Genomic DNA, 22615 nt, shown 5'->3' with positions numbered 1-22615 from the left:
CGCTTAGATATTACGATACCATCGATTCCTTTTCAAATTTTTACGACATACGAGGCGGCACCTTTAGTTCTCCTATTTCGCTGTTCCTTCGTTCTGCTTCAGGACGATTTCTTCGAAGAATACCCTTCCCCTCCTGTGTTATAAGAAAAATAGCATCGCACTAAAATTTTATGTATTTGGAGTGGGGACACTTTTTCGATGACCAAACAGTCAAAAATCACGTCGAACACATCCCGAGATGAACAGCTCAGACCATTTCAAGTTGTGAAGCCAATATTGAAAGGACTTTCCCTACGGTGGTAAATCAGCGACTTGGTAAAATTTTCGTCTACGAATATTTTTTTCTCGCTTACGCATTTTGTCTCGTATATGTTTCAGTACTGTGAACCATCCACTTAAGTGATATTTCACAGTACCTAGGAAGCTTGATTTTTTTTGTGCCTTGCTAATTTTTCGTGTTTTTTGGGTACAGACTACCGCATAATGAACCATTGTGAATTGTTATGCGATAGATGCGCTCGACCCCTAACCCTGATGAGCCCTCATGTGGACTCAGGCAGGGATAATATCTCGATAACGGCCTGCAATCACCTTTATCACAAATCATGCATCGATGATTTGTACAACTCGAGCTTGGATCAAATCCAAAATTTACGAAGGTTTGCGTGTACACGTACTGGCTGTACACGAAAGTTATTTGGAACGGACTACTGGACGATATTTCCAAATTCACAGATCGTTAAATACATGCAAAACGACACTCGAATTAGGGAGCTCAACAACCAGTTACTCATGCAACGAGATCTGTACACCAGACTACAGACGTCGGTTGCTGAGTTAGCTGAAGAGAATGCAACCCTTCGCGCTAAGGCAGAGGAGTTGCAGAGGGAGTATGCCGACTTGCAGGATCGATACAACATGTTGTTAGACGAACAGAATAATAGCTTATACGCCAACATACGGGCTAGTTGCAGAGGGAGTATGCCGACTTGCAGGATCGATACAACATGTTGTTAGACGAACAGAATAATAGCTTATTCGCCAACATACGGGCTAGAAGCACTCCAATGACGTATCAACCTGCAAGATACCAGCCTCGTTCACCAGTATACAGTCCAGTACCTATGAACTACGCTCCGGCACCCACATACCCGCCAGTTGTGACGCATCCGATTTTTGCACCGCCACCATCGTTAAGCTCAACTCCGGCGAGCACCCCGACGACGTCATGCCACTCAATTCTATTCTGTGCCCAACCGTCCGTCGAAACATCTAAAACAACATATCGATCTATCCTGCCGAAGCCTCAAACAGCTCTATCAACAACGATGTATACGACCAACTCTGCCACAACATCTCGAGCGTCGACTCCCCATCACGGATCAAATGGTAGCCAAAAAAGATCAAAAAGTCCGGATACTCCAGACGAATCCGGATTCCGGGTAAATTATCCGGTACTGAACAAGCTACTAACCCAAGGTAAAACGCGCGCAGAACCGGACGACGCTACCGCATCTCACGTTTCTAAAAAAGCAAAGGTACCTCCACCTAAGCAATTAAAAGGAACAGCAGCCGAAAAACCCAGTCACCATCGTAAATATCGCATTCGATTTGGTAAAGACTCGGGAGAACTCGCTCCGTTCTACCCGCTGAACTCATACCCTAAATGTTTCACTGCAGCGGCACGTGAAATAGTAGAGGGTATTTATGTAGCCGTACTATTCGCCTATAACATCCTTATGATCGGAGACGGACACGTACATAGCATGGCAAAGTACCTCGTCTCAGGAAAACCGTACGCGAAACATGTGTCGACCGAGTTTTATCGCCAGGACCTCCTGCTGAAAGATCTTTTAGCGTATGTATCGAAGTTCAAAGTATTTCCAGCTCGTGTGATGCTGTCGATAGGTACATATGACGTATTTTGCCGCACTCCATCCTCCGAATTTTTCGAAAATATGGAGAAATTGTGCGCAAAATTGCAATCCCTTCAAGTTGAAGAATTAATCATATTGCCTCTTGTGCAACATCCCAAGAGTAATCAGGAAATGTTTGACGCAATAGCAAACGTCTTAAACTATGACTGGTCACGAACCCTCAAGGCAAGAGTGACCAGAATAGATGAAGCTTTCGAATCACTAAACGACTTGGACGCCAGCTGGAATTGTGTCGGTCCTCATCACGCGTCGTCACTGTATATAGATACATTAAGACACATACGCAAACTGTTTATTCCTGACGTCAATACAAACAAACAGCAAGAAGTATTACCGCCGGTAATACCTCCTCCTCCTGAAACCGAATCGTCTCAAAATACAACAACGGAATCCTCTCGTAACATAACCTTATCCTCACCCGATCCTACTGCTTCTACATCCTCTCATTCCGAAAGCTCTCCCGTTAAGCATAGTGTGACTGAGATAATCAGTACACCTTCAATTGATCATATCATCGAGATTGATAACCGATCAAACCTTGACGATACTACTAATAAATTCGAACTTGTCAATTTAGATACCTTGAAACCTCTCACGGTCACCGAAGCTGTCAAGGCGAACACTTCTGGAGAGCCCCTTCGCTGCACGATTCGTCGTACAACCGACGACTCATTCGAGATCGAAACGCCAAAGCCGTCACCGAATGCTCCACGCATGACCATGGGCACTGACGTACCTATACCACCCCCTGACGTGCGATCTGATCCGAACTTACAGCCCGTAGTTCGCTTACCAACCTTACGATCATGGGCGGAGGAAGCTGTAGAGGATCCAGATCCAGAGGTTCGTAATGCAGCAACAATAATGACTAGTTTTCGAGCAGGTACACAACCAGTCCAGGGAACTGGAGAGGTAGCCCCAAATGTGGAAACAGAGAACCGCGAGGTGCTAATAATACAAAATCGTAGCCGACGAATAGTATCACGTGACCGCTACCATCCCGAAATAACGACCCCACCGGCGCATAGCAAGGAATAAATAAGTAACATGTGTCGCAGTTTGTATATTTTCTGTTATATATACTATTATTATTCTTACTATTATAATTTTTTCTCCTAGGAAAAATAAGAGCTTGACCTACCATTCAAGTGTACGAAAACTCTTATAGGATTATGGACGATTTCTGTATTTATACATCAAATTTCTAAACACTTATTTTTTGTTCAACAGTTTCCTTTTGAAAAACTTCATCGTAATTGACAACGTAGAGAAATCACATGTTCAACAACATATGATCGTCAAGCGATGCATTTGAACGCCGAAGGCTATTCAACAACCGAACGTATAATTTTCTCTTTATCTGTATCTTCCTTTATAATTTATGATTTTTTTATATACTGCATACTATGCCCTATTATTTGTAAATATGTATTTGTCTATGTAGATATATCTCAACATTTCCTCACTATACGTAAAATTTCAAGAACTTTTACCTAACGGAGTGACAATTAGTAGTCATAAAATATCTAATCATTTTTCGAACCTCTTTGGCAATTTTTCATGTCACTCCTATTTATAAAAATTATGCGAACACCAAAACTCACCTCGTATGACGAATAAAAATAAAAAAAAAAAGGCTCTATAAGATAAAATACCGGAATTTCTAATGTCATACGAGTCTAAATATTTAGGCCAAATTTTAAGGATATTACTTTCCCGACAATGCACTAGCTATGCAGATTTCTATGTGTACACATTGCACCTTTTAATCGAAATTAGATTAAAAACAAAAATATTCAGGCAATTACAACATAGAATGCACTTACCGTATCATGAAAAAATTTCTTCAAGTCTCATAAGCTTGGTCCATTTTTTCGTATTTTAGATAGAAGCACACCCTACTACTCTTCTATTCGATCCTGGAAGAGCAGATTTTTTTTTTTTCTCATCTCACATCGTTTAACCTGATAAACGATCCAAACACACCCTGCCTACAATTCAACAAAAATATCATGTCATAGTGACACCCCTCACACACTATTACCAGATTCTTGATCTAGGAAAAACCCTGTCTTGACATTATGCGTAGCATTGACGTGTTTATTATGTTATACTGTTCATTGAATCTTCATTCAGAATCTCAGTATACGACCACCGAATGATACGACTTGTTCTTATCTCTTGAGATAATTGTCAGATGAATTTCACATCAGTCGTCAGCTTCAATCAGAAGCGCCATTCTTACCTCTCTTTGAGAATGCTATTCGGAACTGAATTCTATTCATTATATCAGTGTCAGAGATCATGACATATCGCTCGTCGCTATTGCACTGAAAATAGTCCCGCCTCCTCACCATCTCTTGAAAACTGTTTTCCCTCAGAAATTAGTCTGCGTCCTCGCAGCGAAGTACGGAGGGACAGTGGCATGCTATAGGGCAAGGGGGTAAGGGTTAGCGTCTCAGTAGGTCCAATCTGCTCTATTTAGCATTCATGATCCGTGCTCCACTTCGATGATTTACTCCCCTCTGAGTGAACCCACGAAGGGGCATTTGTCATAGGGCGGATTGGCCCTACTGCCGTAGGTAGTAATTCTCGTAACTACTCCCTATATTGAAAATATGAGGTAAAGTGTGTATCTATAAATAGAATAGCGCTCGTGACGTCGTATACGTACACGTCATAGTGGCAATATTCTTCTTCTTAAGTCATGTAGATGTATTAGGCAAAGGGTTCGCGGCTCGCGAGATCAAAGAGTTCAATGATCGTACCGCCAGTACATTTATGGCTTATAGAGGAGAAGCCAACGAATTAACCCTTGTCATAGGCAGCAAGTGTACTGAACAATTGCGCCAAAATCATCACGTGATTAAGAAGAAGAAGATTCTTGCCTATAAAACATTGCAATTTGGCGCTAAATCTTCACTTGGTCTCGGTAATTGCGCAAATCTGGTTCCTTGTCGCGTGAACGTAATTAAAGGTGGATGGAAGTCTCACGACTTCCTCCCCGAGAGTCTTATAGCATAACCCACCTCGCATGTGGATAAAATAATTTGTTTTTAACGTCATACTGACGGAATTTATTGGTAAATCGCGATGAATCCGGACATACGCGGTTTATGCAAAGTATATTTGTGTACTTCTTTTAGTTAGGTCCTGTCGACGCCTTTAGTATTAGGGAGGCACCCAAAAGAGGCAGGAAAATGCGTACAGTGTTAGGTAAATGGTGAGATACATTTGCTAATGTTGTTTTAAGTATTAATCAGAATTACTTATTTCTTTTAACGTAATTGTCGATTATTAATTATGCTTTGAGACTTGTATCGTGAACAAGTCAACGTATGTGTAAACTTAATAATGCTGATCTTGTCATCTGCGTATGATTTGATCATTTACTTGTATATAATCATTCATTTCCATACTATGTTGAGAGACATGTGATACGATGTATGTTGATGATACTTGTAAATAGTGTAAATATACATAATAAGTAAAATGAGTTTATTTGTTATGTATCTCGTAATTAAATGTGTGTAGTGCAGTTAGGAAAACTACCCCTTCTGAGCAGATCCGGCAAATGGCAAATTCTCCCCTCCTAGAGAGTGAGTATTTTCCTCCTCAACCTTCCGTAGTCATTCAAAATGCCACTATATCAATTTTATTTTAATCAATTTTTTTGATTTTTTTATAGAATAATGAATTTCTTGGACAATATTGTATCGTTATTCGTTGAGCAGTAGAAAGCAGCATGGTCGTATTCGGCATGATTTTGTAATTATTAAAGAGAGGTTAGGTTAAGGTTAGGTTAATTGCCGATATGTTAATATTGAGGGAGGGCGCGAAGCGCCCGACCGAATAAGTGCAGAGTGAGCGAAGCGAGCTCTTGCTCCGAGTGCGGCCCTTGAGGGGCCGCGAGGGCGCGAAGCGCCCGATTCACGAGGAGTACTCGCGTAGCAAAAGTAGGAGATAGGGACATGCGCGAGGCGAAGCCGAGCGCGCCCCCCAACACTGAAAACAAAATCTTATCTTACCAAATGCATGATAAAATTTTGTCTGGGTTTACTCTCGAGTAAACATGCATGGTAACATTCCTTGAAATTTTCGTCGGGGTTTACCCCTAGGTAAACCTGATCGTAACATTCCCTAAGGTACACGTTATTCTCGCCTGTGGGTGGTTTACCCAGAGGTAAACCAGAACATTCTCTCTAAATTGACGCGTGTGATTGGCTACAAGTTAAATTGAAAATAATCAATTGCAATAGGGTTTATGCTGCTAGCAGCAAAAACCCTAACAAAAAACTTATCATTTTTATCAATCATTATTACACGGTAACTAGTGGACCCGTGTAGGCTCCTATGGAACTGGATAGTAGTGGATATTTTTGAAAAATTTAAGGTAGTGTGGTAGTGGGTAGTGGCCCCTGGTATGTAGAGTACTCAAGCAACTAACTACTTAGTAAGAGAGGGCTGTTACATTGATGATTTTTTTCAATGGCTCTTATGTTAAATTAATTAAATTCATAAATTGCAGCAATTTTGAATTTACTCGATGGTTAAATAGTTCAGACGTTCAGAGTGTTTTTGTGATGCAAAATGTCTCGTCAATTTTTTGAGCAGTGAGCGGTGAGAGCACTGTTCAAGTGTTCATCTCGAAAATTGAGAACACAAAGTTTCAGCTAAACTAACTAAGTATGTACGCAGCATGATAGCATGAAGAGGACTTTATATTGATTGCCAGTCATTTTAGAGCCTCCAGTTACCTTTTGGAAATTACTGGTGCATCCAGCAGGTTTTTCAGTACTTGAAATTTCCATAAAATTTTCCCAAACAGAGTTGGAAATTCAAAATTCACTATGCACCCCAATTTTAACGGGATATCAAATCTACCGCAGGTGAGTTCAAAGTAATTTTGGAGCCTCCAGCGATTTCTTGAAAATTCCTAGAGCCTCCAGCAAATTTTAGAAACTTGAAATTTCCACAAAAGTTCATCAAAATAGAGTTTGAAAGTCGAAACTCAAAATTCACTCTGCAAACCAATTTCAATACGCTTTAAAGTCGACTGCACATGGTTTTCAAGTCGTTTTGAAGCTTCAAGCTACCAATCCGTTTTATTTGGAACCTCAAAAAGCTGTTTAAAAACAAACAATTTTTCAACAAAAAAAACGCCACAAAATTTGTCCGAAATAGGTAACTACCTAAGTACCTACTGTATGATTTGATTTTATGTCAAATTTGCATTTCAAATCTTCAGCAGAGCAAAAGTAGCAACATTGAATCGCAAATCGCGATTTTTTAAATTGTGAGTCTATTGAATTTGATTCTGAATCGGATTCATTTGAAAATTGAATCACTGATTTTGAATTGGATTCAATTTTATGGATAAATCGCGCCATTTGAATCGGGGTCATTTTTTTTTGTGACTTTCCCGATCTCTGGCACCTAATTTTACAGTCAACACAGTTTTTCCCCTTAAATCAAATCAAACATCAGAATTTTTGAAAATCATCTCATCTCACGCTCAAACACAAATTCTAATATGTAGGTAATTATTCAGTTTTGAAAATCATCTCATCTGACTCAGTATAATATTTCCCCATCAAATCAAAAAATCTAACCACCAATCCTGAAAACATTAATTCACGGTAAGTCTCTCCCTTCCACAAAACCCTCAAAAACCCTTACAATCAATTTTTGAAAATCCTTCCCTATCAAATCAGAAAACAATCTGGTAATTAATTTTTGAAAATCATCTCACCCAACACAGAACACCATGTTTCCCCCTCAAATCAAAAGTCAATCCTGGTAATTGATTTTTGAAAATCGTCTCGCTCAACAATATACTTTCCCATTGTTGTTATAAACTGAACGATCGCAACCATTCAATTTGATCGTGATCGCGCAATTTAAAAAAATCTGTCAAGATGACAATCCTGATTCGTGAAACGTGAACGCGAATAACGCGATCATCAGTTTTCGTTTCACAAAGTGATCAAAAAAAATATTAATCGTGATTCAATTCAAAATTATCGTGATTGTTTCCAAAGGACATTTCACACGTACTTACCTAAATACCTACCAATCAAACACGAATCCTAATTATTAAAATTCAAGACTTAATTTGTAAAAATCATCTCATCTCATCTCATCTCATCTCACTCCACACTCCACGTCCACACCCCACACCAATCACCATACTTGATAGTTAATTTCCCCATCAGATCAAACTCAAATCCTGATCACTAATAATTTTTAAAAACCCTCACATTTCACTCAACCCCCGTCAATCAATAATTAATACAAATCCATCCTGCTAATTGATAATTATATTTTTGAAAAATGAAAATCATCTTAGGTACGTTTAAAAATCATTTTTCTGATTTTTCTATTTCAATAATTTTCAAAAATACTGTCAATAAAATAATCTAATTAATAATTATTTTAAAAATAAAAAATACCGACCTTAAAAATTTCAAATTTAAAAACATTAATTTAAAAAAAAAAATTATAAATCCGTATTTGTTTGCGCCTACATTTCATACACCTACTAAAGTTCAAAACGAACCAATCATAGCGAGGCTACTCCACTATCTATGGCATTTATCCATTCTGTACATGCGATTGCTAAAGCGGAGTTATGCCGCCCTCCGATTGGCCAATTCCTTCGCGTTTCGATAAGCTCCGCCTCCATCATCAGCCGCTTGCTCTTGCAAATAAACTTACGACAAAACTGACATTTTTATTAGATTTTGAACTCAACAATGCAAAAATCAACAAGCGGTATCGAAAAATTGATAACTTGCGTCCATTCTTAACACAATGCGCTTATGAAAATACAAAAAAAGAAACATTTTGGTGCGTTACGACTTACGACTACGAGTAACTTCGATCACCATCAATTTGGCAAAGTAATAAAATTAAAAATAATGACTTTAGACACCTACATCGCTATGCAAGTAAAAATATATCGTACGCAGTATGATAGTATGCCTCTTTGGTCAAAATTATTCAAACAATAAACATAAGTACTTATGTTGCGAGTAATTCGAAATTTCAAATGATCATTATGCAGGCGAAAAAATCGAAGTGAAGTGAAGTCCTGGTCCCTTGAAAAGTATAACTTCGCTAATTAAAGAAAAAAATCATCCTTTGGTTTACAAGCGATTTGGATAGTCTTTGTACGAGGTTCTTGAAATGGAAGATATTTCTGTAACGTTACTACTTATGCCGAATTAATGAATTAAAATGTTCGAACGGATTAAACGATCTCGCGAGGAGAGTGATAGCGTATGGTGATAAGAAGACCGCTGTTAACGGGCCAATCCGAGGGCGAGAAAACCTCGCTTTAGCAATCGCATGTACAGAATGGATAAATGCCTATCTATGACAAAAAAACTGGATCGCGTCCTACAGGCTACAACGGTGAAAAAGCCAAAAAATTAATCAATAGGTTTGTTCGTTTTTATTACTCGGTCTAACCGGGTCTACACTTTCCTTACTCTCCTTACTCCGCTCTCCACTTTTTACCCCTGATTTAACCAAAGACCTATAACAGGTCTCTGGATTTAACCTTACCCGGGTAAGAAACCTGGTTAAAAACGAACAAACCTGATCTCTTCTACTGGGGTAATTGGATTTTCTATTAATTAGATTACCAAAAACACTTTATCACAGACAAAATAGTACAGTGTTATACTCTACACTGTCTATAGTTTTGAAGCAGCTGTGGCTGTGCATGAAAGTTCAAGTTCGAGTGATAAGATAACTGATAAAAGTTCAAAGTTTGAGTGAATTATGAATTATTATTATTATTTGAAATAGTGTATGATTTCGTGTATTATAATAATGTTTAATTGTTGTGTACCTACAGCAGATTTGAGGGAAAGACTTCTCTTTTAGTGTATGTAAATGAAGTGAGATATCTTGTCTCTGCAGTCAGCAATAAAGGTAAATAAAACTCCGGAAAACCTCACGAAATTCCCTACGTATTTTATAAATTTTGCAATGATACCGTTTCTGATGCATTTTTCATTAACCTTCGAGGCTTTATTCGTTCTTCCAACAACTCTGTTATTCATTCTGATTTGAAAGTTATTTATGTGTTTTAGATTGATATTTGGATCTTACTTTCCAGCAAATGCAAATTTCATTCAACTTCCAGCGTTTTCTTGAGGTAAGCAGCTGTAATTGAGAACATGTTTAAATTATACAGTACCTATACTGTGACCTCAATGATGTATCCGGATTTACATTATTTTGTAAAATATGTTTTTTCAGGTCGTTAAAATGTCACCAAAATGTAAAACTGCTGAAAAATCGATATTAAGAATGGATGATTATTTTTCACCTACTGAAACTGAAAGGACTCGTCCAAAACCCGATGGAGAAAAAGTGAAACTAAACATAAGAAAAAAATCATTGAAAAAAGAAAAAAAGCTGCAGTTGAAGCCTCCAAAGCCATCACCATAGTAAGTATAGCAAATCGAAAGAAGTTTAAAAATATTTTTGTTCAGGATTAAAATTTTATTGTTCTATTACAGTCGATCAAGCTCAAAGAAGAATACCCATCTGATGAATTTAGAAATCCGTCGTCGAAACGAATCACGCTTTTAGAAAGGTCTTTAGAAAATTAGAATGACCGAGTGAAATCAAAAGAAAGACGTTGAATCAAATCAGCGCAATATTTGCTTTGTGCCCCAGCCGATGATGATTGATTATCGAGTCGAAGATCTGGATGTATCATTATTGGAACCATTTCCACAGTACGTTTTGAACGAATTTGTAGACCTTTTTTGGGTCAATTCGTTGAGATTTTCATGGGTTTCGTTGTTCGCTGAAGATATATTCAATCGGTTTCTATTATTTTTGAAGTCCGAAGCAAGAATTTCTTGTATGTACCTGATCATGCTATTAACCATGTAAAAATTCATTGGGAGTTGAACTTGAAAAGCGATGATGAAAATCTCAACGAACTGACTTGAAATGATCCAGCGTTATTTTAGTAAAATTGATTTGTTACTTTTTGATTAACTCTTGGTTTTGATATAGATCACCGCCTATGTTACTGGATGAATGATTGGAGGATGTTCGAGTCAAATATGTTTATTGTAATGATCAAGGCTTTTCAGAAGAATTATTTTTTAAGATTACCTTGAATAAGAAGAATGGTGGCACAGTTATCAAGAATCGCTAGATCAAGAAAAATATAATATTTATTTACGAACTAAAATGATGATCAAGAATTTATGTATTTTCTGTGCAAGTAAAAAATTATTCAAACGATGAATAGTTCGTGGATTTTGTGTCAGGTTACATTTGTTCAGAGGGAGGCTATGATTATTTGCGATATTTTAATTAAAATGTTTCATCACTGTGCATGACTGTATCGAATGTAGATAACGTACGTATTGTTTAGAAACCTCGTTCTGGTGTTCACATTTTTCTTCTGGGTAGCAAACTACGTTACAAAAATTTATATTTTTTGTTACCTGATTTTTTTTCTCTTGGTTCATATGTAGGTATAGTTCACGAAATAAATACCTGCTTAATTTGACGTAAATTTAATTTAAGAACAGTTATAATTGGTAAAATATCGTATGCAATTGTTTTTGTACTGAATATATTTTTTTTAAATCCTACTTGGAGATATCAGAGAAATAATAAAAACTTTCGATGAAATTTATGTTCATGTTTTATTTGTAATTATTGTAATAATTTCAGATGTCAGAAAAGATCAAAATATTATGCTACCATTTCTTACCCAAAAGCTAAATTTCGTCGCGATGATGATGTTAATGTTTGCGTTTTGTGCATAGCAACGATTTCACAAACAAAAAAATCAATAAAAGAATTACCTCCGCCGGCTAAGAAACTCGCGTTGATAATATGTCAACGTGAAATAAGAATGAATTCTTTTTACGAGGCGAATTTACTGTTCAGGAAGAAGCAGTATTCAAAATGTGTGGATATTTGTACGAATTTATTGATGAAAAATTCACTAGATCAGGTAAAGCTGTCAATTACAAATTATTACGAAAATCTGAATTCAAAAATCATTTTTCATTAGGCCGTTTGGGTACTGAAAATGCGAGCTTTGACGTTACAAGTGATGGTAGACGATATAGAAGCAGAAGAAGAAGGAATAGCTGACATGTTCCTGGACACAGATACAATCGCGGTTACGGCTCGTCCAGGTACATCTTTAAGAACAGCGAATACGAGCACAGCTTTAGGAAATCTTAGCCACAGGTGGGTGTTTAAATTAAAATGTGACTGAAAATATATTTTTAGTTTTTGGTATTCATTGTGGTTTTATTGATAGACCTAGAACAGTATCGGGTAGACCGGTCAGTGGAGTAGTTAGACCAGGCACTCAGGCTGGTGGAGGTGAAACGTTGCAGCAAATGCTGAGAACTCCTAGAACAGCTCAAACTGCCAGACCACTCACGTCGAAATCAGCACGAAGTTTGAGATTGGGAACAGCTTCAATGGTGTCTCAACTGGAAGGTCCGTTTATTCAAATATCTCGTCTGAATTTGGCCAAATACGCTGCCCAAAAATCAGTATCTAAACCTTTATTTGAATATATTTATTATCACGAGAACGACGTAAGAAATGTGAGTAAAACTGAATCTATTTATGATAACTTTTCATGATGTATATTTTCTAAAAGAAGATAGGTACCTATCATTTATTTTATGAGCAGGCTATGGATTTAGCCATCGAAGCGACGAAAGCGTGCGAATACAAAGATCCATGGTGGAAAATTCAACTTGGAAAATGTTACTTTCTAATCGGATTGAATCGAGATGCTGAGAAACAATTTAAGTCGGCGCTGAAACAACAACCTACCATTGAAGTGTACTTGAGACTGGCTAGAATTTATCTGAGACTCGATCAACCTATTACAGCTTTGGATTTATTCGTAGTGGCGTTGAAACAGTTCCCAAATGAAGTTACCATCATGACTGAAATGGCTAGGTGAGTTGGTACAGTATAAATATTATTTTTTACCTTGAGGAGTGATTGAAATTGCCGATTATTAAATTTAGAAACTTTAAATTAAACCCTCGAGGAATTTTTGCAAAAAAAAAAAAAAACATGAAAATAATGCTTATACTTTATTGAAAATTAAAACAGATACCTATGTGGTGTGCCTATACCTAATTTATCGATTTTAAAATTATTAAATTTGATGATTTTCTTCTTCAAACTTATATTAAATATATTTACATTATGAATCCTATCGGAAAATTTCGTATCTGCTCAAAATGGAAATTCCCGTGGTTCTGGTGGGGAATTTCCTGTTGATCCTGGAGTTGTAGTGGTAGTTTGATTATCATCATCAGTAGATGCTTGATTTGACGATGTTCCAGAAGTGGCATACGCAACACCAGGACTCGAGTCATTGAAAAACCAATGATTTATTTCCTCAGTTGATGTAGTTGAGTTGAATAATAAAGTAACTAAAAAAATGGTAAAAAGAAATTTTATCAGTGAAAAATTCATCATAAAGTTTTTCAGAAAACTTTCAAGTGCCTTCAAGTTTAGAAACAAAACAGGGTCAATTTTTTGCAAACTTACAAACTGAATAATATTTAGAACCTGCTCTACTGCGAGTTTTATAAGAAAAAATTCTAAGCTCTACTGCTTCATTATTAGGTGGTCATGTGATATTGACAATAGGTGTTGCAAATTTTGACATTGATGATTCATTTTCATTTTGATAGGAAAAGCATTAGTTTCCATCTGTGTATACCGACTTCGATATGAAAATGTGTTTCAATGTTTGCTTTGCGTTATAAATATAGATATTTTTTTTTGCTTGTTTAACGTTGAAATCCATTTTTTAGGATATTCGAAGGATTGAACAATATACCAATGTCTGTGAAATCGTACAAGGAAATTTTACGCGAAGATGCAACCAACATGGAAGCTGTAGCTTGTATTGGAGTTCATCACTTTTACACAGATCAGCCTGATATTGGTCTTCGATTTTATAGGTACCTACCTACTTGAACTTTCCTGTACATATCTGTAGTCGAAATTGCCATGCTGGAGTGCTCTTCTTTTATTAGGTATTTCATTTAAATTTAGATGGACTTTGGTGAATTTTATGTTTCAGACGATTGCTGCAGATGGGCTTGTATAATGCTGAACTCTTCAATAATTTGGGATTGTGTTGTTTTTACGCTCAACAATATGATATGGTGGTGACATGCTTCGAACGAGCTCTTAGTTTGGCTGTTAATGATAACGCAGCTGATGTTTGGTATAATATCGGCCACATTGCTATTGTACGTTGCGTTTTCATGATCTCATAATCCGAAAAATTGGCATAATTATGGGCTGTTTCAAAGCTACTGTCAATCTTCAGTCTCGTCCTTGTTCCCATTTTTCGGTTAAAAAAATAGTACTGAGTTTTGAAATGAATTTTTTACTTTAAATTAAATTTTCTTCAATTTGATCTCTGTCAAAAATTTCGGAAGCTGGGAGAAGGGTGGGGAGGGGGAGGGATCAAAAAACCACCCTTCAAGTTGAAAAAACTAGTAGAACGATTTTCTTAGTCCGAATTTTAATGAAAATACTACCAAAAAGTGAATTCTATATGCTTTAATATGGTGCATCGAAAACCTCAAGGATGAGTGACTAGCTTATCTTCAAAGTTTTCTGTACCTACCTACCTACCTACCTACCTATTTGAATTTCAAGTTTTTCTTCCCTTGTATTCCCTCAAAAAGATATGAAAAATGAAAATAATTTGTTTGAAAAAATTACGTCAAATTGAAAAGCCAACAAATAAAAATAAGTAGGTCTAGGTATTGAGTTTTAAGTGTACATTAGAGACAGTTTTTTTACGTTCAAGATTACACATATGTAGATAGGTATCTAGGTATATTTATGATAATTTTTTTCAAATTTTTAAATTTATTCAAAGGGTGTCGGTGACTTGGACATCGCTGAGCAGTGTTTGCGTTTAGCATTATCTATCGATTCGACTCATGCAGCCTCATTCAACAACCTTGGAGTAATTATGTTCAATCGTGGAAACAGTCAACAAGCATGTTCGTTTTTTGACTCCGCTACTAGTATAGCTCCTTACTTATTTGAACCTCATTATAATCGAGCTTACGTATCTCATGAGGTAGGTACATATAATTTGCAAGTATGAGATGTACATTGTAAGTAGATGATGTATAATAGATTGTAAGAAAAAATGATTTTTTAGTGTTTTGTTCTTTATTTGTACTTACTTACCAACTTCAGTGTAAATTCTGTGTTCGCAGATTGGAGATCTACAAACGAGTTACATATTGGTGAAGAAATCTTTAAAAGCTTATCCTGGTCATGTGAGCTCAGAAAAACTACTGGATAAATTAAAAGTCTATTTCAATTATTTATAAATGTTTCCTTTTCTTTTTTATTACCTACCTATGTACCTATATTCTGTTGGAGTTTTTTTTTTTCAGGTTAATAAATTGAGTTGAATAACTTTATATTTTGTATTTATTTATTTATTTATTTATTGCAATTTTATATGTGTGGTTCTGTACAAAGTGATCAAATTCTAGCTGCGTTTGAGTACGTAATTTGTGCTAAAGATTTTTTCACTATATATGCGTATTTGTAGCTGGAAAAATATGTCGTATGGTCTTTCCATGAATAATATACCTACCAAAAATATTTTGATGCATCGGCACACGTCATTTTAAAAAAATAACAGAATTAGGCATCAATTTCCATTCATTCAGCAGGAACTTTCACAGGTGTAGGTGAGTTACCTACCGAAAAAGTTTACCTACCTCCGTAGTTTCATATTCATTTTTATAGAGGAGTAATTTAAATTCATCTACATATACCTATAAGATAAAAGAAAACTTAACGTCGTTTTGGGTGCATATAAGTTTAATTTCCATTTGAAAAAATTATAAACGTTTTGAAAAATCATATTATACTTACTTGATGAATGCAGGCACCGGCTACCTTTTTATACTTAGTTAAACGGTACCATTTCTTCTTTATTAAAATTAATATAATGTATTATTTATCATACTTAGGTAATTACGGTTGTGATTAGGAATATTAGATATATATTTACATTACCTATGTAAGTACTTCTCATAGATCAATAAACATGCTCCATTAAAACTCTCCTGTTATTAGAACGGACCGTCGTGACTTTGGAATTTCGCAGGCGATGGGGGTTCGTTATTTTCAGAGGAATGCCGAGAAATTGATGATCCACTATCAACTTTATGTTCTGTTCCTTTACCATTTCCATCACCATGGTTGATTTCACTTTCAAAATCATGCCAAATTGATGGTACTTGGTAAGTTCCTGTTTGGGATTTACCGTCGGTTGAATTTGACTGTTGGCTGGGGGAATCACTCGTATTTCCCTGCTGAGGGGTTGCTTCCGTTGGACTGCTGCTTTTTCCAAATGACACTTCGTGCCCGACTGTTGGAAATCCGTGATCAATGAAAAAGTGAAAATCGTGTCTTGGTAAAGACCCACTCTCGCTTTCTCTCTGATTGACTGGTACCGTTTGGTCAACAGCTTCGTTTGAGTTGACAGATGAAGCTTGCTCAACCCCATCGTTCAATTGAACGTTTTTTTCATCTTCATTTGTGCCCTTATTGGAGCCACCTTCAACAGTAGTAAACGACACCGTAATTAGACAAATTGTAACGAATAAATTCATCGTAAAGTTCATCGCGAAAAAAAAAACTGGTAGAGGTTATTGACGATATGACTTTATTACTTTATTACTGTTGTGATCAACTTTAAACTACTTTCTGAAATTCGTGTTCGTCTTGTAGTGATTTGAAACTTTTAATGGTCGAATACGAACACTACTGCCAAATGTTCATTTCAAACACTTGTTTGATTTGAACATACTTATGAGCACAGCACATTTGATAGAGTGAATCATTCTCGATGCCATTTGATATAATGAATCACTGTCAGTGTAGTAGGTATAGTTTTCAGATGAAAATCTGACAGCCTACGATTTATATCGATTATGAAAAACACGGCTGGATTTTTGTAATAGGTACATAATAATGAAACTTGAATGTGATTCATTTTTTACTATATAGAAGAAAATATAAATCGTAAAATATTCTTGCAAGTTATCGAAATTAATATCTAGGTATCTCAAACTATAACATGCACTTACGTCCTATAATATACATACTTATATGTAGGTACAAACCAAAAGTACTCAAAAATTTCTAGATAACCAGTTTGGTTTTTAAAAAAATTCAATTCTTGTTACTTATATACATTGATTGTAGGAACTTGAGAAAACTTACTCATTTTACAAATATAGCTACTACCTACTAACAAGAGACCGTCAACACTGCGATTGAGTTGGAATTTGACTTACTTTTTCAATTTTTGGCATTGGCGGATTTTTGAAAAAGGTGGAAACACCTTATTGGTGTATATTTCCTTTTTTTAAAAAATGAGTGAAATACAAAGATGAAAATCTTAAAATTGATTCACGAACTGAAGTTGATTTCCGAATTGATTGGCACTATTTTCGAGCAGATTATTGGAGCTTTCAGAAAAAGTTGATTGAGCCGAGATTATACGAGTTGAAAAGTGTAGACAGGTATATCTAAGTACCTACTCATTTTCTTACAAGTTGGAAATCTCAATTTTAAAAAAAATTCTAGAATTCACAATTAGGTATCTATCTACTGCAAAAAATTGCTCGAAACTTCTTTGTAGAGGGACTTTTAGAGTGTGCTACGTAGAAGTAGTGATTTGTTGCGAAAATCTACGATTTTTGATTTTTTTTTTTTTGGTATCTTTAACTGGTAGATTTTTCAAGACGTCACCTAATCAATTAGAAATATCGAACTAATGACAGGATTAAATTTTTAGCTACCGAAGTTTATTACGCCCGCTTTCTAGAGCGATTTGAGATTGCTGGAATAAAATTAATTTTTGCTAGAAGCTCCAGAAGTCCTGACAGTTTAAAATTCGATTCTGAGGTCTAACGTGACATGTTTTTTCAGTGAGCAAAATTTTTGATCAGAGTTGACGGGATGCAAAATTTTTCTCTTGAGAATAAATTATTGGTAGGTACCTAGTTTATATTATATGTAGGTATACTCATTTTTACTGCTCTCCAAACCAGCTATTCACTTCATTAAACTCTAATTTTTATTTGAATGGACTGGCATGACCCTCGAAAGCGGCAGGCGATGGAGGTTCGATGGTTTTAGATGGATCTTCTTTTGTTTCTTGGCTAGGAGGATTGCTTTCTTGAGAGCTTTCTCCTGGTGATTTGCCTATATTTCCAAATGATACATCATGCACTGCTGTTGGCATTCCGTGATCCATGAAAAAGTTGCTATCGTGTTTCTCGATCTTTCCGGTACTACCACCATCCTGTTTTTCGTTTTTTTCGGTACCAGTGCCACCACCAGCTGCAGCAAATGATACTGATAGCATAATCAAGATACTTGTTGCAAATAAATTTATCTTGAAACCGCTCATGTTATGAAATCAACTGGTTTGACATATAGAAGCGTTCAGTGTTGCATACAAGTACTCGTAGATACCTACATACTTTAATGCTTCATTAATGCACATTTTAAACTAAATCTTGAAAATACTTCGCCTTGTAGTCGGTAATTTGAGAATTTTAATGGCCGAGAACGAATACCTGATACTGCTACCAAATGTTCATTTCAAACACTTGTTCAAACATATAGATACATTTTGGCGAATGAATCACTGACGAAATGCGCAATTCTCAGGTGAAAAACACACAGCTGGCAATATACTTACTGATTGTGAAGAATACGAGTAGGTTTAGGATCGGGTTTTTTGTATAGGTAAATGAAACTAGATAGAATCTCTGATTCAATTTTTATTTTATTGAAGAAATTTGCAAACATTTCGTTAAAAATAATTATAAAATATCATTCTTTAAACGTTAAGATATCTCAATTATGAAATTAATATCTAATTTACCCATACCCAGTAAAATTATATGTACAAATAACCCCAAATGCGTTAAAATTTCTAGATTATTTATACCTATACCATTTTTATTTTACAGATTTTTCAATTCTAGTAAAGCATTTCACTGATCTGCAAACCAGTAATTACCTCACTAGAACTCTTACTTCTGTTTAAAAGGACTGTTATTAACGACCATCAGGAGAGTACTCTAGAGGAACTGCTTCTTCATACGGTGCTTGTTCTGCCGGTTCGCTTATCGGCGTTCCAAGATCCACATAAACCACACTAATGCCTCCTCTGTTTTCGGTTCCATTGCCGCCTGCAGCAGCAGCAAATGATAGCGTGATTAGGAAAAATATTGCAAAAAAAATCATCTTGAAAACGCTCATCATGTGATCAATTTCCTAGACTTATGAAACTGTTAGACGCAATATACATACAAGTACAGCTATAGCTTTGTGACTACCTACCTACGCATGAAATTTCAAACTAAACCTTAAAAAGTATTTTGCCTTGCGCTGATTTACTTAGTATTAGCTGCGTATGTTCATTTTAATTTAAACAATTGTGCAAACATTGAATTTTTCAAGTTTTATAGATGGTAGGTAAGGTACCTACTTACAAACATGATACCTAGCTAGGTAAGTATAGTTCAAGGTGGGCGTAAGAAAGCAAACTGGTGGCGGTGGTTTGGGGGGGGGGAAACAGTGAATTACATTTGACCTGATCTTCGTCATCGTCGCATTTCTACTGTTTAAAACTAACTAATTTTCAACTTCTCTTTTATTAACTTTTTCGTACCGACACCAAGCACGTTCAACTAATGGTTCAGACTTTTTAGCTGAGTCATCAAAGCTCAATTTTTGAACTATTGGGTTTTCAAGAAAATAAAAATGATAGTCGGTGACTGTTTGTGAATATCGGTCAGCCCTTCTCAGATAAAACTTTCCCTGAGAAAGGGGTGACACTCCGCCACAAGGCGTTTTGCTATAGGTCATATCTCCGCACGTCAGCAGAAGGGCATCCTACGAGCATGAGAAAATACGTTCTTTTCAAAAATAATTCCTAGCTATTTTACCTACTCTCGTTTTCGTCAAAATCAGTTTTTTTTTCACCTGTAAAAAAAGCACTCATTACAGGAAATTGGATATTTTAAATTTTTCTGAAAAGGAGTTCAGAGAAGTTTTCAAAATAGGGAAATGCATTTTTTCTATAACGAGTAAAAATTATAAAACATTTAACAGATTGACAAATTTGGGTCGAATTCGGGTTGATGGTGTAATTGGGTGTGTTGAAAAAAGCGCGTACGGTGCTGAAAACGCGTTTTCATGATATCACGTAATGAAAAATATCTTACAATGCAAGCACCGAGGCGAGGGACGTAAATTTGCGAGGCATAAAATGCTCACTTTCGGTGCTTGTATTGTAATATGTATACTATTGGCCAAAATTGACCGATGTGAACTGCAAAAATTGTGAAAACCCCAATTTGTTGCACACATAATATACTTTTTTTTTCATAGTTGCACCACTGAAAGAACTTAGTGAAAGTCGCGTTAGAAAGCTGAAAATGCGCGTTTTGCCCTGAAGATATACTTGAAAATTTGTTTAAAAACGTCCCTAGAAGTTTGAAAGAATTCAGTTTCAAACTGTCAAAATTGGAAATTTTGAACTAAAATTGCGAGTGATTTCTAATAATGTTATCACGGGGGGAGGGGGTAGATCTTATGGAACAACTTTCGTTGGTAGTTTCAAAATCTGAGGACGGAGCCAAATCTCCTGTTTTACTCATTGTCAGTTACACTTTTTTAAAATTTCGTGCGAAGTTACCGCTTCAAATCCCTAAGTACATAGCTAAGAGCTCTATTCCAAAGTGGGTTAAGTCATTTTTTCCTCCAAAAAATTAAAAAATATGTTTAAAATTATTTATGCTGAAATTTGTTTTGTTTCCAAAGGTCGGTGCACCTTTCTTTTTTTGGACATATAGAACAATTGCTTGTAGAAAAATTTACTTACTTTGAAAAATCGATCACTTAACCCACTTTTAAAGTAAAAATCTCTGTAAAACGTGTGTTTTTTTTTTTAATGACTTGACCCACTTTGGAATAGACCTCTTCATATGTAGTTTTCCTTAAGAACCGAGAAACTTGAAAATTTGATGGAGGTTCCTAAATACTTTTTTTTTACAATAATAATCGCAGGAAAAAGTTTTGGATTTGAACCGTTGAACACAAATTTTAAAAGCGGCTGAACGATTGAAAATGTCAGGAAGACAGTGGATCAAGTTTATAGGTACTAAAGTTCATTTGGGACCTTTTTGACGCTGATATTTTCAAAAATGGAAAATTCATAAATCCGCGAGAGACTCTTGAACGTCTCAAAATCTGGCTTCTAGAAGCCAGACTGGTACACAGACAACCTCGAGACGCTAGACAGATAAATCAGTGACCTCCAGAGGCCCGACAAGCAAATAGACGACTTTGAGAAGATAGACAGACGGGTTAATGACTTTACGAGGGCAGACAAGCAGACAAACTCCGACGTCCATGGGAAGCCAGACAGGTAAGTCAGTGACCTTGAGAGTTCAGACACATTTAGGCAATGTAAAGCCAAGACAAACGGCCAATCAATCACCTTGAAAGACTGGACAGACAAACGTTCTGAATCATCACCAAGTGATCGATTTGATAAGTCCAATAAACATCTTTCTCTAGAAATTGTCGCAAATTTCAATTTTTTTTAATGAAAAATGGCCTCTTATGTTTTTTAAAAATTCATTTAAAAATCGAAAAATGAAACAAATCGAATGAATTCTTATTTTTTTGGAAATCTGTGAGACGGTTGCAAGCTGGGGTAGCGTTGCATATTAAAGCAGTCACCCTATCTAAATATTTTGTAATGCTCTTTCAATTTTTCTTTGCCCAACTCAAAAATTTACGAGTAGGTATCTACTACCTACGTCGAATATTTTTCCTCGTTACTTGCACAAAATATCGCAAAACGATACAGTTATGTACCTTTAGGGAAACAATTGTTCAAACATCAAATTTGATGAGTGAATCACCGACATTGCATGCACTTCATAGACGGATTGGTGGTTGGCAAAAATCTGACAGCTAATGATATATCGATAACAAAGAATAAAATGTACCTTCTTTTAACTGGAAGGGGAGATGATGCCCGAAAATCGCAGTGAATTAATTTTTCTTTTAAATCGACTTGATTCGTTTCGACAATATGCACGTTACACTCATAAGTTTCAGATCAGTTTTTTTTTGTTCGGAATATCCAAAAGGTAAGATGAAAGTGAATGAAACGTATTCAAATCAAGACCTTATTACGCCAAAAACATGCTAAAAATGATCAAGTAATACTGCACTAGTTATAGGTTCATATCAGCTCCACAATCCAATGGACACGTCTATCCTTTATATTCAACGCTTAACTTTTTGAATAGGTAGGCGTACGATGTTATTCGCAAATAAATTCTTCAAAAATTGACGAGTAAAAGTAAGAGGGACTTACCTACAGCTTAAGTAAGTACACTACATATCCAATAACACTAGGCAACAATTTTTGAACTTTTTTTTGTTTTCAGGTTGAAAATGGGCTTAATCGATAGTTTAGACCCTAAAACAAAAAACAGAGTGGGGTTTTTCAATTTGAGTTGTTTTTGTGGTCAGGAGACATGATCAAAGTAGCA

General features: G+C 36.0%; 1 protein-coding gene and 1 long non-coding RNA gene across 2 annotated transcripts; both read left to right on the top strand.

Annotated features, from left to right (window-relative positions):
* The first annotated feature begins 9641 nt into the window (after window positions 1-9641).
* LOC135836392 (uncharacterized) lies at window positions 9642-11613 on the top strand. The gene is made up of 5 exons (XR_010557035.1): window positions 9642-9878; window positions 10040-10104; window positions 10209-10399; window positions 10472-10693; window positions 10980-11613. It is a non-coding gene; the product is annotated as an uncharacterized LOC135836392 (long non-coding RNA).
* A 90-nt stretch (window positions 11614-11703) lies between these two features.
* LOC135836391 (tetratricopeptide repeat protein 8-like) lies at window positions 11704-15421 on the top strand. The gene is made up of 8 exons (XM_065351202.1): window positions 11704-11937; window positions 11998-12179; window positions 12253-12547; window positions 12637-12911; window positions 13784-13933; window positions 14056-14227; window positions 14869-15075; window positions 15218-15421. Exons 1-8 carry the CDS (start codon window positions 11836-11838, stop codon window positions 15332-15334), a joined length of 1500 nt encoding a protein of 499 aa, XP_065207274.1. The 5' UTR covers window positions 11704-11835; the 3' UTR covers window positions 15335-15421.
* The last annotated feature ends 7194 nt before the right edge of the window (window positions 15422-22615 follow it).

Source organism: Planococcus citri, chromosome 2, assembly GCF_950023065.1.
Source record: "Planococcus citri chromosome 2, ihPlaCitr1.1, whole genome shotgun sequence".
NCBI lineage: Eukaryota > Metazoa > Arthropoda > Insecta > Hemiptera > Pseudococcidae > Planococcus > Planococcus citri.
Note: the sequence above shows the minus strand (reverse complement) of the source record. Positions and strands in the feature narration are given on the sequence as shown.

Coding starts and splice junctions, on each gene's coding strand:
- LOC135836391 (XM_065351202.1), top strand. CDS start 11,836: ATGAATTCTTTTTACGAGGCGAATTTACTGTTCAGGAAGAAGCAGTAT. Junction 11,938..11,997: donor TGAAAAATTCACTAGATCAG/GTAAAGCTGTCA, acceptor ATTTTTCATTAG/GCCGTTTGGGTACTGAAAAT. Junction 12,548..12,636: donor ACGAGAACGACGTAAGAAAT/GTGAGTAAAACT, acceptor TTTTATGAGCAG/GCTATGGATTTAGCCATCGA.